This window comes from Crinia signifera, chromosome 4 (assembly GCF_055691185.1).
Source record: "Crinia signifera chromosome 4, ASM5569118v1, whole genome shotgun sequence".
In the NCBI taxonomy this organism is placed as follows: Eukaryota; Metazoa; Chordata; class Amphibia; order Anura; family Myobatrachidae; genus Crinia; species Crinia signifera.
In genome coordinates, this window is record NC_139220.1 from 204,052,265 (window position 1) to 204,068,079 (window position 15,815).

General features: G+C 41.6%; 2 protein-coding genes across 3 annotated transcripts in view; both read right to left on the reverse strand.

Annotated features, from left to right (window-relative positions):
* Positions 1–690: 690 nt before the first annotated feature.
* On the reverse strand, positions 691–5,981 carry FBXL22 (F-box and leucine rich repeat protein 22). The gene is made up of 2 exons (XM_083179737.1): positions 5,553–5,981; positions 691–1,409 (listed from the first exon to the last, which is right to left on the reverse strand). Exons 1-2 carry the CDS (start codon positions 5,903–5,905, stop codon positions 1,064–1,066), a joined length of 699 nt encoding a protein of 232 aa, XP_083035863.1. The 5' UTR covers positions 5,906–5,981; the 3' UTR covers positions 691–1,063.
* A 5,312-nt stretch (positions 5,982–11,293) lies between these two features.
* USP3 (ubiquitin specific peptidase 3) overlaps positions 11,294–15,815 on the reverse strand; it is a 40,428-nt gene continuing 35,906 nt past the window's right edge. For both annotated transcript variants that reach the window (XM_083183492.1, XM_083183493.1), the window contains 3 exons: positions 15,620–15,733; positions 15,093–15,160; positions 11,294–14,570 (listed from right to left, as the gene is read on the reverse strand). In XM_083183492.1, the coding sequence (XP_083039618.1) occupies positions 14,405–14,570; positions 15,093–15,160; positions 15,620–15,733 (348 nt within the window). In that variant the 3' untranslated portion in view covers positions 11,294–14,404. The remainder of the gene's footprint in view (positions 14,571–15,092; positions 15,161–15,619; positions 15,734–15,815) is intronic.

Consider the following 15,815-nt stretch of genomic DNA (forward strand, 5'->3'; position numbering starts at 1 on the left):
ACGGATAGAATGCTGGCCAGGTATGTTGGTACAATGCAGCACAAGTGGGTACACAAGGGTGTCAGACTGCATTCTAGAAGAGGACTTTGAGTGCAGCTATGGTGTCCTTGGTAAATGGCATGTCCATACACATTAGCTCTCTTCTTCTTACAGTATTTCTGGTACAGCATAGTGTCATTTATTATGAAGATTAATTACATCGCAAGTGCCCATACAACACAATGGTGGGGAATTCTGACCTTCAGAATAATGAGATGGCTGAAATGAACAAGTAGGATGTCAGTATAAACATGGCCTTTTCCATTAACGTCAGGAAAGCATTAAAATAATCTCAGTATTCTATATATATCTGGAAGCAGAGTTTGGGAAATGGACCTAAGTAATAGCCTTGTTACCATAAAAACTATCAGCACTTGTGTATTTTCACGGCGCTCCTGATATATCGGATGCGATATCGGCCGATATATCGATGCAATCCGAACCGATTTTTTGACCTGTTCATAATGATTTTATATAGTGTGGCGAGTGCAGTAATCTGCGGGGCTCGCCACGCTTCAGGCTTGCTGGTCTCGCCACACTATGTAAAATCAACTCCATGCGTAGTGGATAGTGGGGTTATGAACAGGTCAAAAATCGGTTTGGGTTGCATCGATATATCGGCCAATATCGCATCCGATATATCGGGCAGTGTGAAAATACACAAGTACCAAACTATCAAGACAAATAGTTTTTGTTACAGTGTAATAGTAGCCACACTAAGATAGGCACACTTATAACATGTTGTTTTGGCTTGAATAAAATAAGTGGCTTTACAAGTATTCTATTCATTCACCCCAGTGCTGTATTAATTTGGCTAAGAAAGACTAAGATGTGCCTGTAGTCAGCTGCACAGAAGCCGCACATGAACAGTTGGGAGGGTGGCAGCGGTATTACGGAGGGCACCTTTATGCTCCAGGCAGGATTGTGCTGACCAGTCAGAGATAAATGCTGACATTGTTCATAAACTGAAAGCACTTGGACAGCGCCATCCTTGCCATCGCTGGGCTGCACCTGCATATATCTACTATCGCACCACAAGCTTTCTTGGTGTTCGTTGTAGAAACGGTCTCTCCTCGGGCATCCTGTCAGCCACCATATCTGCACTTCGGTCTGCCTGCAGCATGATGCCGGGGCATCCTTGCTGAACCATTAACAAGCCCTTCAGGGTTATATTTCGGCAGAAGTTTACATGTAGAGTGTGGAGTATTTTTGAAAGAAGGGGAACCACTACCAGCATTCTGTCTGTCACTCCGGAGCAGTTCTCCAGTTTTAGACTGTGAAGGTGGGGACAGTGTTTTAGGATCTGAATAATATCATCATCGGTGACATGGGCGCAACCCGACAGCATCAATATTCGTAGGTTTGGGCACCTAGAGAAAGAATAGTGAACGAGTTAGTTACCTTGTACAATAGTATAACTGGGTATAAGTGGACAATTAGGAGGTAATGTAGAGTTGGACAAATGCATTTTATTTGCAGTACTGCATAATGGCCCTTATTCTAATTCGGACGGTACGGCCCGCGTGCGGCCGTACCGCCGATGTTTTTATTCTGCACATGCGCAGAGGTCAATCTGCGCATGTGCAGCCCCCTTCGCCGCAGACGGATTTCGTCCGCCGCAAAGGGGGCGTATAGGGGCGTGAGGGGCTTCATACCCTCATTTCCCTATGTGTACGCCCCGCGTTTCATGGGCGTTCCCATGCAAACGCGGAGCGTATGCATGGTAATGAGGGTATGACGCAACTCATGGGGGCGGAAAGCTGACGTCGCCGGATGTCAGCTCTCAGCCCCCATGCAAGCTATCACACGGACGATTGTCCGTGTGGTCTCAGCTTGCGGGAGCTGCTGGGGCGTGCGGACCTGCCTTCGATGGTCGACGACCATCGAATGCAGGGGGCAGCTCCCACCATGGTGGAGGCGTACGCCTCCACCATTTTTATGCGGATCGCCAGCCGTCCGTGTACGGACGGCCGTGGCGATCCGTCTCGTGGGCGGGGATTGGTTTGTGCGGCCGGGGCACCGTGTGCGGCTCCGGCCGCACCAACCAGAATAAGGGCCAATGTATGTTCTCTACACAGCACAAGAGTACAAGAACTGCACTTGCAAGATGAATTATGCTTACTACTCCCCAATTATGCTTACAACTCCCCAAGTGGGAAGTGTGGGCGGTAAGAGTACAGTAAATGTTATAGCTGGACAGGCATCAATGCACCTGCTGGTAGATGTATCTCTTGTGGCTGCCCAACCAGTTTCACAATACAAACAGAAGAGGATGATGATCAGCCACTTCTGATTGGATGATTGAACCTGCCCCTCACCCTCATACAAATCACTAGTGCACCGCTTCCCCTTGCATAGCTCGCTGCGCTCGCCATGCTTCAGGCACTGTATGTCACACACTATTTTATTCTCTCACCATGCCATAGTGGATGGTAGGGTAAATACTGTGACACAAATTGGCTTACAAAAACCTATAAAAACTTATGTCGACCTTCCCATTGTTGACCTTCAGTGGTCAACTCAATGCATGTTGACCGTCACCCCCTCAGCAGAACAGACCGAAGTATTGACGCATGGCTCGCTACGCTCAGCACACTATTTTATTCTCCACCTAGTGGATGGTAGGGCATAAAATACCACCTGTCGGCTCAAAAAAGCAGTGAAAAATCCCATGAGACTTTTTGACAGTTGACGTCGACCTTGCCCCATGTCGACCTAGTGACCACATCCCGTTTGTGACTGAGGAGAGTTTGCACCTGTAACATTAAATAATCTGCATTCTGTGAGCCAGATGCACGAAGATTCAACAGTGATAAAATAGAGAGTGATAAACAGCCAGCCAATCAGCTCCTACCTGCCATGTCACAGACTGTGTTTGAAAAATGTCAGACAGGAGCTGATTGGCTGGTGGTTTATCACTCTCCATTTTATCACTTTTCAAGCTTAGTGCATCTGGACCTGTATACTTTACCGTATCACATTTATCAGCCCTGGTGCCGCAGGGTATGGGTCATTAGGTCCACCAAACACAGGTAGACATGCATTAGGTCAACCACTGAAGGTCGACACAGGAAAAGGTCAACATGACTTTAGGTCAACATTGGGAAGGTTGACAGGGTCATTAGGTCGACACAAGCATTGACCTTTTGACTATCAACCTTTTTCATGTGGTGATCTAAGGCTGTCGACCTAGTGACTGTATACCCTGCCACTAGGCTCCTTCTGGTAGTAAGGTAAAAAAAAATAATAATAATAATATAAATGTAAGTTCCCGTTAAGCATTACAGCATCATTATGTCCACAATGTATTAAGTTGCTATTTTCTGTAGAGGAGCCCCTGCCCGTGAGAGAGAGCTGCTGTGGGGCCCCTATCTTGGTGAGAGAGCTGCTGTGGTGCCCACAATGACAATATCACAGTGTGTATCTGTCTATAGTCAGACTCCACTCTCTCTCCTTAATGAACATTTTTAGAACATGAAAGAGAATGAAAACAATCCTCCTCAATATCGGACACAGTGAGGTGCACATTGATGTACTACTGTGATGATACACAATACAGACATTCCTCACTTACCGACTTACCTGTTTATCGACCGCTCAGACTTACAACCCGGCCTTCTTTTATCAACCACACTGCGACTGTTTAGACTTACGACTCCGCCCTTGCATCCTGCCTACCCAATCATACTTACAACCCATCCAGACTGTTTAGTGACCCGTGCTGCGCAGGTTTTGCAGCATCTCCGGGACATGTCAGAGAATAGGAGTATGACTTTTCTTTATTTAGAAGTGTACTGTGTTTTTATTTAGGTATTTTTATACCTGTTCATTTAGCAACCAATTTGTTTAAGGACTGAGTCGCAGGAACAGAACCCAGTCGTTATGTGAGGACTGTTTGTACGGAATCAGTACATCTGTCAGAATGAACTTTGGTCTACAGTCATTAGGTCGACTGGCTGGAAGGTCGACCTGATTTAAGGTCGACATGGGCCAAGGTCGACATGACTTAAGGCCAAATTTGCATAAAGGTCGACATGAGGAAGGTCGACTGGTCATAAGGTCGACATGGGTTTTTCACTGTTTTTTATCCGACTGTCGACACAGTCGACATGGACACAGTTGGCAATGACAATCGGACCCTCGCTTCGCTCGCAATGCATCGGGCACGGTGGCTTGCTTCGCTCGCCACAGCTTTAATAACCTCCTCCACGCTCTAGTGGATGGTAGGGCATGAAATACCGCATGTCGGCTCAAAAAACAGTGAAAAACCTCATGTCGACCTTACGACCAGTCGACCTTCCTCATGTCGACATTTATGCAAATTTGACCTTAAGTCAGGTCGACCTTCCTGCCAGTCGACCTTGTGGGGTCGACCTAATAACTGTAGACCTAAGTTCATTCTAATAGATGACCGCTTCCGTTTGTACAACTATCAATTAACTGAATACATCGTTATAATTTATTGTTATTAAGAAGAAAAAAAAACTTCTGAAAAAAGGACACAACGGCTTCATTGTTGGACTCACCATAAATATGCTACATTCCACAATGTATACAGAATTATATCTACTGTATGAGTTCATGTACATGCTGTAATAATACTGTACTTTAAATTAAAAGGTCAGACCCAAACCTCTTCACAACAGTCAAAAGTATGGGGATAATAATTCTTATCCTTCCTTGTGAATGTTAAAGGATGCTACAACCAATCATCTCCCGACATATGTTTGAGAAATGTCAGTTAGGATCTGATTGTTGGAGCACCATTTATCATTGGTTATGACTAAAAACAAGAATAATCACTCATTACTAAATCTGCCCCTGAATTTAAAATTTACTTCAAACAAAAACAGATATATGCAAATTAACATACAATCTTATTTTACTTATTTTTATTACAATAAATCATTTCAATTATAAGTTATGCCCCTTGTATACTTTTTTTTTTATTTGTATTTTGTTTATAGCTTTCAAGTAAATAAAAAAAAAGTTTTCAGTATGTTTACAGTAAATCTAAAAAAAGGAAAAGAAATGACAAGGCAGAATAGACAGAAAAGAATAAGCGTAATCTAGCACATAGTAAAAGGGGATATGGTTGGTTGGTCGACACCACTAGGTCCACGACTGAAAGGTTGACATGGGACAAGGTCGACACGAGCATTAGGTTGACATGGGCAAGGTTGATAGTCAAAAGGTCGACATGGGGTTTTTCACTTTTTTTTTGAGTCGGCAGGCGGTATTTCATGCCCTACCAGCCACTAGGGCCTGGTGGGAGAATAAAATAGTGTGCCGAGCATAGCAATGCACCATGCACGAAGCATGGCGAGCGACGCAAGCCATGCAAGGGGATGCAGTTCTACGTCTCAGTGTCCATGTCGACATTCGGGTAAAAAAAAAAAGTGAAAACCCCATCTTGACCTTTTGACCTAATGCTTGTGTCGACCTAATAACTGTCAATCAAATTATGGTCGACCATATGATCCATACCCAGTAAAAGAGTGCTATTACATTACCTTTTACAGACTTGCAGGAGGAAATCGCTGGCTGTGTTCAGGTGGGAGCTGCACATCGATTTTTGTAGAGGAGTTTTTACCCAGTTCTCAATGTTGCACACCTTTACCCGGCTGGAATACCAGCAAACCGACAAAGATTTCAAAGCTGGTCCCAAAACATAATTCTTTTTTGTGAGCTCTGATAGGGAGGTAAAATTCAGCAAGGGCCACAGAGAAGGTTCTTGGAAAGCTTCCATGAGCTTGTGACATGTTTGTGACAAGCATTTTCTGCTGTCTCTGTCCAAGAAGGAAAACAAATGCAGAAGGCACTCGCCGTTTAAATCTGTAATATTCATTGTGAGAACTCCCGGCATCCTAGAAGAGGTGTAAGAAGAGGTAAATCCAAAAGTCTCTTCTATTCACAGTGTCCAGATTCTGGATGCTAGGAAATGACCATGGTAGAAAGGGGACAGTGTGAGATTGATGTAGAAGCTTACAGTGTAATATACAACAATCATTTCTAGCACCTGTTACATGATCAGATCAACCGCATCTTTCACTGATTACCAACAATTGTCCTGATTTTGATTGGTCAGCGTGGTCATTTGTAATTTGTTAATTAGTTCAGGTGTATGGATATGCCCAAATGCAAAACTACATTTATAGAAACAAAAAATAACAAAAATAATAATCCCCTTACCACTGTGAGAACCTTTCACAACATACATCTCATCGCCTGAAATACAGTGAGGGGGAATTTATTAAGATGTGATGTTGGCTATGGGCAACCAATCAGAATCTACTTCTTATTTATTTTGCACCCTCTAGAAGATAGTAGACAGGATCTGATTGGCTGCCCATAGCAACATCACATGTGAAGTAGAATTAACACAGTGGTAGCCAACCCTGGCCCTCGAGAGCTACCAACAGTTCACATTTTCCAGACAACCTAGCTGCTGCACAGCTGCACTCATTAATCACTGACACATTTTAAAAGATACACAGATGGAGCTAATTAGCTCACTTGTGATTCTGTGAGGAGACCTGCAAAACATGCACTGTTGGTAGCTCTCGAGGACTAGGGTTGGCTACCCCAGAATTAACATCTTAGTAAATGTACCCCACTTATGGAATCATAGAAACAAGAACAAGTCCCAGTTTGTAAAGAGAATTAGTCAGTGCAGTAAGTGAAGTTTCCTGCCGAGAATAATTCCTTTATATATCTGGATGAGAATATGTGTGGAAGACTTACCAATTCAAAGGGAATGCTAGAACCTCACTACAGGAGCTGCTGTGGACTCAGTACTAGCCTTAATGGCCCAGGACATATATGGCAGGGAGCTAGGACCACACAGCAGCTGTGAAAAGGTTATATTTAGACACAGATAGCAGCCCCTATAAATGTGCTGTGGACAGGTTGTACACAGGCTGAAATACATTCCAGGTTTTTTTTTAAAGTTTTCTAAAATGCTTAAGGATGTGCTAGGATTCAGAATAAAATAGGATTTCTTATTTACACTAATAGGACAAGATTTAATTTAAACCGTAGTCTTCGGTGTGCAGACTGAGTACAATGCACATATGTTTGGTATAAATTGTATCATGAATCGGATTTCTCGTTCCCTGTAACCTGGTTATGCTAGAATGCAAACGCTGCTTACAGATCACAAAGTAATCATCATTTTTTCATTTCAAGACAAAAGCCATAAAATGACCACAGATCTGGCTGTGTAATACTCAGGTATCCAAACAGTGGTTACAAACCAGCCTAAAGGAGTATCATTAATATTACAATACCTCTATATATAATATATAAGTATCTACATAAATGATACATTAAATGTCTGTGGTTCTGGATGCACAGTTGGCCAAAACAGGCAAGTGAGAAACAACCTGCTTCTGTCCTATTCTGTTACATAAGCTGTGTACACACGGGGGCGATAGGGGCTTAAATCGCTGGAAATATGGTCGCTGGCGACCATATTGCCAGTGATTGGAGTGTGCCCCGGCGATAAATCGCCGGGTGCGCGCTCCCGTTTTCAGCCCCATTCTAATTGCTGGTCGCAGGAGCATCTGTGGTCGCTGATGAAAAGGAGAAACTGAGCAATATATCTCCCCGTGTGTACACAGCTTAAGGGATTTTTCAGAAATTCACTGCAATGCCTATCAGGGCCCATTACAAAACAGGTGTGCTTCTTTGTGTTGACAGTGAAAATGTCGACAGCCTCTAGATCGACCCCAAAAGGTCAACATACAGAAGGTCAACAAATGAAAAGCCTGATATGAGTTTTTTATTGTTGGTTTGTATGTTGTAAATTTTTATCTTGGTACACTAACTGGGGTCCATGCACTACATCTTCACTCGCCGTGGTTTGGGCAGAGTTACCATTCCCAACATTTTTTCCCCAAGGGGCCCCACAGGGCATCGACCCACCTCCAAGTTTTGATTTACCCACAGGCCAATCAGTGAAAGAAAATGGATGACATCAATAGATAAATTATGCCACTATCGATGGCCAGTTGCACTATTGCCATTGATGGCAACCATCAATGGCAAAGACAGCTAACCCTAGGCCTTGATCTGCTCTTGCCAGATGCAGTAGCTCCTCCTACCTGTATCAGACACCGGCTGCTGCAGGCACATAGCTTTCTCCTCCAACAGCCTCCTACTCCCTCTGTCAATTCTCCTGGATGCCATGCCTGCTCCACATCTGCGACATCTCTACAAACAATACACAAACCTCCCTATAAAACAAACAACCACCTACTTCTCCTCCTCAGAAAAATGCTAATTACCCTTCAAAAGGAAAAAATGGTGGATTGGAGTTTATATACTTTTGGGTGCAAATGGCCAACTTTCACTTACAGTGTACAGCAGTTACACTCAAAACACATTCAGATTGGTTAAAAAATAAAATAAAAAATTAGACGCTTCCTGGTCTAAATACCATGAGAAGCTGAACCCAGATTCACATTTGGAGTGTTAAAGATGCAAACCATTACATTAGCCGAGTTATAGGAAAAAGTCAGACATTCTAATCGGAGTTTGTGTGACTTTTTCCCAGGCGCTAAAATTGCCTGTCATTACATCCCAGCCATGGATTGCAATGTGCTACTGTACTTATGGCAATTTTGTGAAAGGATTTCTAAGACTGATGCAAAGTCTAAAATAAGCATTTATCATCACTGCCTCCATGCCAGCGGGAGCCCTAGCTTTGGGATATTGCTGCTACCCTACTCATCTGCCCAACATTGAGGGACTGGAGAGAACCATGTGTACTTCACTCCTCTTACCATGCAGCACATATCATATAAGGAAAGTGGTGATTACCATGCAGCACATATCATATAAGGAAAGCGGTGATTACCATGCAGCACATACCGTAGCATGTAAGGAAAGAGGGTAGAGAGTGTTTGGCAGCAAGCTATCAAGGATCTCAAATATTAATACTGCCTGTCCATGTGATCCTTAAGGACACCGCATTACAGGGGATGCAGTCATGTCAACAACCACAATGTTGACACTCATAATATCACCAATACAATGTGTTTTTTTGTTTATATGTCTACATGTAACATACCAATATATACAGAATGATGAGATATTTAAAATGTTGACATTTCGCACATTGCAGACATTAGGAAAAGGCTGCGATAGGGTGGTTTGGGCACCACGAGAAGGTTAGGGCTGTGTGACGGGAGGGTTAGCGTTCTTCACTGTTGGATGACAGCAGGAAGTCATAATCAGCTGATAGCCAGAGATAGCCGCTAAATGAACGGTGCACCGCTGGGAGAGTTCTGCTTACATTCTAGTAAATTTAACAGTTCATCAGTGTTAATATTATAACCAAGTTGTCATCCTTAATGTTAACATTAAAATGATGGACAAAATTCACCAGACCCTATTTACCGTGCGTCCAGAAAGTATTCACAGTGCTTCATTTTTTCCACATTTTGTTAGGTTACAGCCTTATTCCAAAATTCTACACATAATACCCCCATAATGGCAACATGAAAAATTTGTTAGGGAGATTTCTGCAAATGTATTACAAATAAAACACTAAGAAATCACATGTACATAAGTATTCACAGCCTTTGCTCAATACTTTGTTGCACCTTTGACAGCAATTACAGCCTCAAGTATTTTTGTATATGCCACCACAAGCTTGGCAAACCAATCTGTGGGCAGTGTCACCCATTCCTCTTTGCAGCACCTCTCAAGCTCCATCAGGTTGGATGAGAGGAGTTGTGCACACCCATTTTCAGATCTCTCCAGAGATGTTCAGTTGGATTCATGTCCGGGCCACTGAAGGACATTCACAGAGTTGTCCTGAAGCCATTCATTTGGCAAGGCTGTGTGCTTAGGATCATTGTCCTGCTGAAAGTCATCCCAGTCTAAGGTCTAAATATTAATTGAAAGCTAAATCCCACTGTGCTGCAACTGACCTGAAGAGAATGTATACATTGTGACCGAAACACTCTGCAATCGGTTGAAGATTTTGGATAAACGGGAGCACTCCTTCAGATGAAGGGCATATTGGTTCAGGAAGTCAGCCACTCAAAATTACACCATGGGATGAATATGGTAGCAATTGCTAGGACCACTGCAACCATTGAATAGCAAAGTCATTAAAATTATTGACCAAGTGCTCTCTATCCCCCAGTGGTCTTTATATGCCTCAGGCTTGGCCTTGCCCATTAGAATCCAAAATTGATTACATTACTTAAGAGCAGGGCTGGGCAACACCGGCCCTCCAGATGTTGATGAACTACACATCCCAGGATGCTTTGCATTAGTTTTGCTATGTGGCCATGCTGAAACTGATGCAAGGCATGCTGGGATATGTAGTTCATCAACATCTGGAGGGCCGGTGTTGCCCAGCCCTGCTTAAGAGTAACAAAGATTGCAAAGGAACAGTTATCACTTACTTGAGCTTATGAAGGTGTATGAATACCAATACTTATTCAATGTAAGGATTGTTAACTCTACTTCTTAAGTACCACCAACAGATCATGTTTTGTGGATTTGTTTGTTTTAACCATGTACAGGTGAGTCAAATCTATTTTTCTGGATCAATAATTATCCCACCTGCTTCCAGACAGAAATCCTGAAACCATGACTTGTTGAGAAAACCTGAATATTTAGAACCACTGGTCTAAGGACAAATTTCCTGCAATCTGAAGTACGGAGACTGGCAACTTTAGTAACAAATGTCCCAACACCCAATGGAAAGGGTAAGTTCCATACTTAGATTTGATCTTTTCAATCAGGATATTTTGCCTCCCCTTTAGCTTCTTTCAAAGCAAGGGAGAAATGCACATGCAAAATAACATTTTATTTTACCAACCTGGACCAGATCAACGCTGGGCTCTGTTTAATTTATAAATTGAACCATGTGTTTTACCATTGTCAGAAGAGATGCTGAGCTGGCTTATATTGAAAGATCTTCCTCCATTTAATGAATCTAGTATGAATACCCATTGTGCCAAGGTGAAGGGAAGGTCAGGACTTGGAATGGCCATTCAATCATCCTCAGTCTGTGACTTAGGATGCTTATGTACTATTAAAATGTACATTTGGTAATAAATCCACAGCAGTTTTAAGTACATTCAGATAATGCATGAACAGTTCTACTTCAAAGTGGTCTTACTCAGACCTGTAGACAACTTGTGGTTATAATAAACATATCTTTACTAACAGCAACTTCAGGGTTACACAAAAATAATCGAATATATTAAGAATAAAAAAAAGAGTCAGGAAATATATATATATATATTTTTATTTTTTTTGTTCTCTGTAATTTACTTTACCTGTGTTTCAATGTGAACCTGCTTAAGGCCATGTTCACGCAGACAGGGACTGTTTTCTTTTGTTTGTTTTAAACCAATTATTTTTTCACTCGATGCCAGTTCATTGGAAGAAGCAAATTATATTGGTAGGACGAAAGCGAAAAAAAGCGGTGAAAATATTGCCAGACAGCTGTATGATGCACATAATCCATTTTAATTACATTTTCCCTACATACTATAAAAATATCACAGAACAGCAGAAAAAGAATCCAGTCTCATTGTGTTATGAAAATGGATAATGATCAAGAAAACCACTGTGGTGCTTGGGTTAGGCAGCTTTGTCTTCTATATATTGTAATCCAAATATAAAAGTATGTTTAGCTATGCAGCGGACCTGCAAAGTGATGTAAAAAAGTAATTGGAGAGGTATTCCTATAAATACAAACATATACATATCAAATCGGTGTTCCTTAGTATAAACAGGTTACTAATGCATGCCACCATGTGCCTGCCATCCATTTGTTGGATAGTTGTTTATTAAAATGACAAACTACAAACTTACGTAAAATGTGAAGCATCCTGAAGGCTCAGTAACTGTCCCAATTACTTCAGACTGGTTGCTAAAGCCAAGATACTCAAGTAGTATGGGGACATTTTAAATTGTTAGACAGTGTTTTAAACAGAAGCACCATGATAAAAGGGACGTAGAGGCTGCCAAGCAGACAAGACTTGCAGCGCATACAGAGGGCTATGACAACACAGATACAAAGAAAATGTGCACATGTAAAAACTATTTGCAAAAGCACCACATTAGTATTGTGTTGTCAGTCTGATATGACTATAGCCAAGTCCATTCATGAAAGGACACCTCAGGCATATATAAAGATCACTTAAATTAGGGCTGACTTATTTGTTTGACACTTAGAACAAGTCCTAATGCTGGGCAAACACTATACTATGCCACAATATCTGCAGATTGGACAGATAATTGTACAGTGTATGTGCACGACCAATCTGAAAATATCAATTAGTTCAAACATGCCAAATCATTTAGCATGTCCATCCGATGCAATATTTTGAAGATGCATTTCTGCAGCCACGCGACGGACATTCGTCCTGTTCCTTCACAGCAGAAGAATAGAGAAATAGATCTCCCCTTCCACCCCAAGGAACCGCGCATATATGGTGTAGCCTTATGTACTGTGAGATATCTCGCTGTGTATTCCCATGGTATATGAGGAGTGTCAGGCTGCCGATAAAAGGTCTATCAAGCATTTTATCTGAGAATATATGTCCAGCGTAACTGGATGTACTGCAGCTGTATAGAAAGTGGCAATTAACTTCCGCATAATTCCTCCAAAGACAGTTCTCTGTTCAAGTTCCCAGCAGCAGCATAGCCATATGTGCCTCAACATAGCACTATGGACTGTGAAATTACATTTGTTTTAAACCCCCCTCTAAACTGGGCTTTGATAATGCACTACATTAAGAGGGGAAATGAAATGCAAGACAATACATACTTGGATTGGATACAGGCACTGAATTATTTGAGAGCTGGGCAGCAGGATGGAGAGGTTCCACTCTGCATTGGATACACAACCCCTATAAGCAGTTATGGATACAACCATGCATTTCAGGGCTGGTTTATCACCATGGATATTATTGGTACGGTTAGAAGATGTTCTGAGGGAAGGACTGGTCACACAAATGGCAGTGCCAGTCAAACAAACAAGATAAAAAGGGAGATCAATAACAGATAAGTGGATCAATAAGATAAGCCCAGCACTAGGAATGTTGCCACAGGAAAGGCTTTATAGTAACTGCTAAACAAGTTATATTCAATTCTGCAATTTATTTAAAATAATTTAATAAAAAGGAATGTAAATGGTAGTTTTGCCATAAAATAACTTTGCTTTTAAGAAAGACGCTCAAAAATGCTTCCCATGGATATGTACAAAGACAATTCTTGCTTGAGGTCTGAGATAAGGCAAGGCACCTTTGAGTCATTACTCAAGCCCCTGGTGAGCAGATATATCAGTTTGCAGGATAAAAAAAAAATGCAACAAAATAGGTAGGACTATTATATCACTTCACAGTGTTCTAATCAAACATCTATGTCAGTGTTTCACAAACTTAGTCCTAAATGCCCCTCAAAAGGCCAGGTTTTAAGCATATCCATTATTGAGCACTAATCTTTAAATCAAAATGAATGAGCGAGTAATAAAGGGGTAGATGTATGAAGCAGTGATAAGGGAGAAGTGTTAAAGTGCCTGGTACTGTACTTTATCACCAGCCAATCAGCTCCTAACTGTTCCTTTTTAAACCCAGCCTGAAACTTAGCAGAAAGGAGCTGATTGGCCGGCGGATAAAGTACCAGCACATCTCCTCCCTTAACACTGCTTCATACACCTACTCCAAGGTTACCTGTGCTCCAGCATAAATATACTCAACACCTGGAATGAGGTCGTGCCTTGTAGACAGCCTGGGAAAAACGGATTTATGCTATTTAATGTGTAGCCAGGTCTGAACTGATGGGGTAAAGCGTAAATATAAAATAAAAATGGCTATATACAATTCGCAACGGATGGTGCAAACCAATGCCTGCTCCCCACTGTTCCTTTACAGATTCGTCACTAGATTATTTTCCATCTGTTCCAGTTATTTGCTTAAGATGCTGCATTGGTCTCCCCCAGCAGGTGACAGCATTTCCTTGGGTTAGAACACGGAACACAGCCAACATTGAGGCTTTTATCACGTCACATACTGTATGCAAGCTTTACATGATGTCACTGGATGCTTTACTATTCCTTTTTTTTATTTTTTTCTCCTGATCACAATTTCAGTGTATTTTAGGGATTTAATGCATCTAACATTTTCTTTGGAGGAGATCTACATTGTCTTGAGGGAACTGCAGACCTCTTTGGCAGCATATGTGGCAAACAAGTTCTGTCATTACAGCTTATTTTATCTCCAACAGCCACACTTAGCTGTGAAAGTGCATGAAAAACACAAAACATTCTTTTCCGATCAAGTATTAGTGGAGGGTGGGCATGTGTGAAGTTCTTGGGAATGAACAGAGGTATTCAGAGTTTTTCTGGGCTGGCAGGGATCGGGCGTTCCACATAGAACAAAATGTAAGCTTTTGCTTTCACCACAGTCTCCTCTTCTGTCAGGGTTACTGTACTGTCATTGAAGTGGAACCAGCGTCCTTCATGAGTGGCATAAGCCGTATAATGACCGGAACCAACTCTGTCCAAAACAAAAGGAAAGATTTTATGCAAAGCTGCAATGCATTTTAGATTAAAAATAAATAAATAAAATAATCAGCATAGTAACACTAAAATATGCATACTCTTTGTGCATCATCCAAGTAACCAGTGTGGGTTAATATATACAATAAAAACAAAGCGCGACGCTCACAGAAATAGTGGGTGAAATGTAATAGGACGAGAGAATCAGAAACAGAGATGTGGTAAGAAATCTCCAGCTTTTTTAAAGAGGCAATCCTTTACACTGCAAAATCAAAACTGTTTATGCAGTGTGAAGGATTGCCGCTTTAAAAAAAAAAAAAAAAAACCTGGAGATTTCTTACCAAGTCTCTCATCATATTAAATTTCCCCTAGAGTCAGCGTCATTTCGGAAAATTTGCTGTTATTTTCCTCTGCAGAGTTCTCTTACATCTTGGCTATATCTATGACTGCTTAAAGTCCTGCATGTCCCTATTTTGTTATTAGGTAGATTAAACAAGTAGTAAAATATTACTGTACTCACCCTGACCCATGATGGACAACAACAGCTGCTAGATCGTAGAGACAACTTTCTGGGCCCATATTTTCTGGCTGTCTCGCAATAAGAGAAAGGAAGGTTCCTTTCGGTTATGAAGAAATCACATTCAGCAAACCATAAAAATGACTGCAGTAAACATTACAATTGGATCACATTTTAAATTAAATAAATATTTTTTACCCACTGCCATCATAATAGAAGATACACTTTCAAATTCCAGTTGAACCCCAAGGACAGGTATGTGAAGGACCATTTGTTCCAGTGACATTACACACACAAATTTGCACTTGTTGCAGGAAGTTATCATGTCTGCCCTGATTCTCCCATTGCACATTCTGCGTAGTTTCTTTACGGATAAGGAGAATTGTTGGATCAAGAAGGCATTCGCCACAGACCCCAAACTGACTGATTCCCGCCACACCATATACGACGGTATTAAGTACTTGCAATGCCAGAGGGTATCAGCACATTATTCTACATTATACACTTTGTAGCATTACTAAATATATTACCTCAAGCAAAAAACACTTCATGTCCAGTCCTCGCAATGGACAGTCTACGTACGTGTCCACCTTGTTCCTAAGGTAAGCCGTCCAATGAAATCTTTTCAAGTGTAAGCAAAGAACCTGTAAACCAAGCAGCACACATTGTCAAAGTAGAAGAGCAGCCATTCTCATCTTCAAAGATGTTCATTATATAGATTGAACA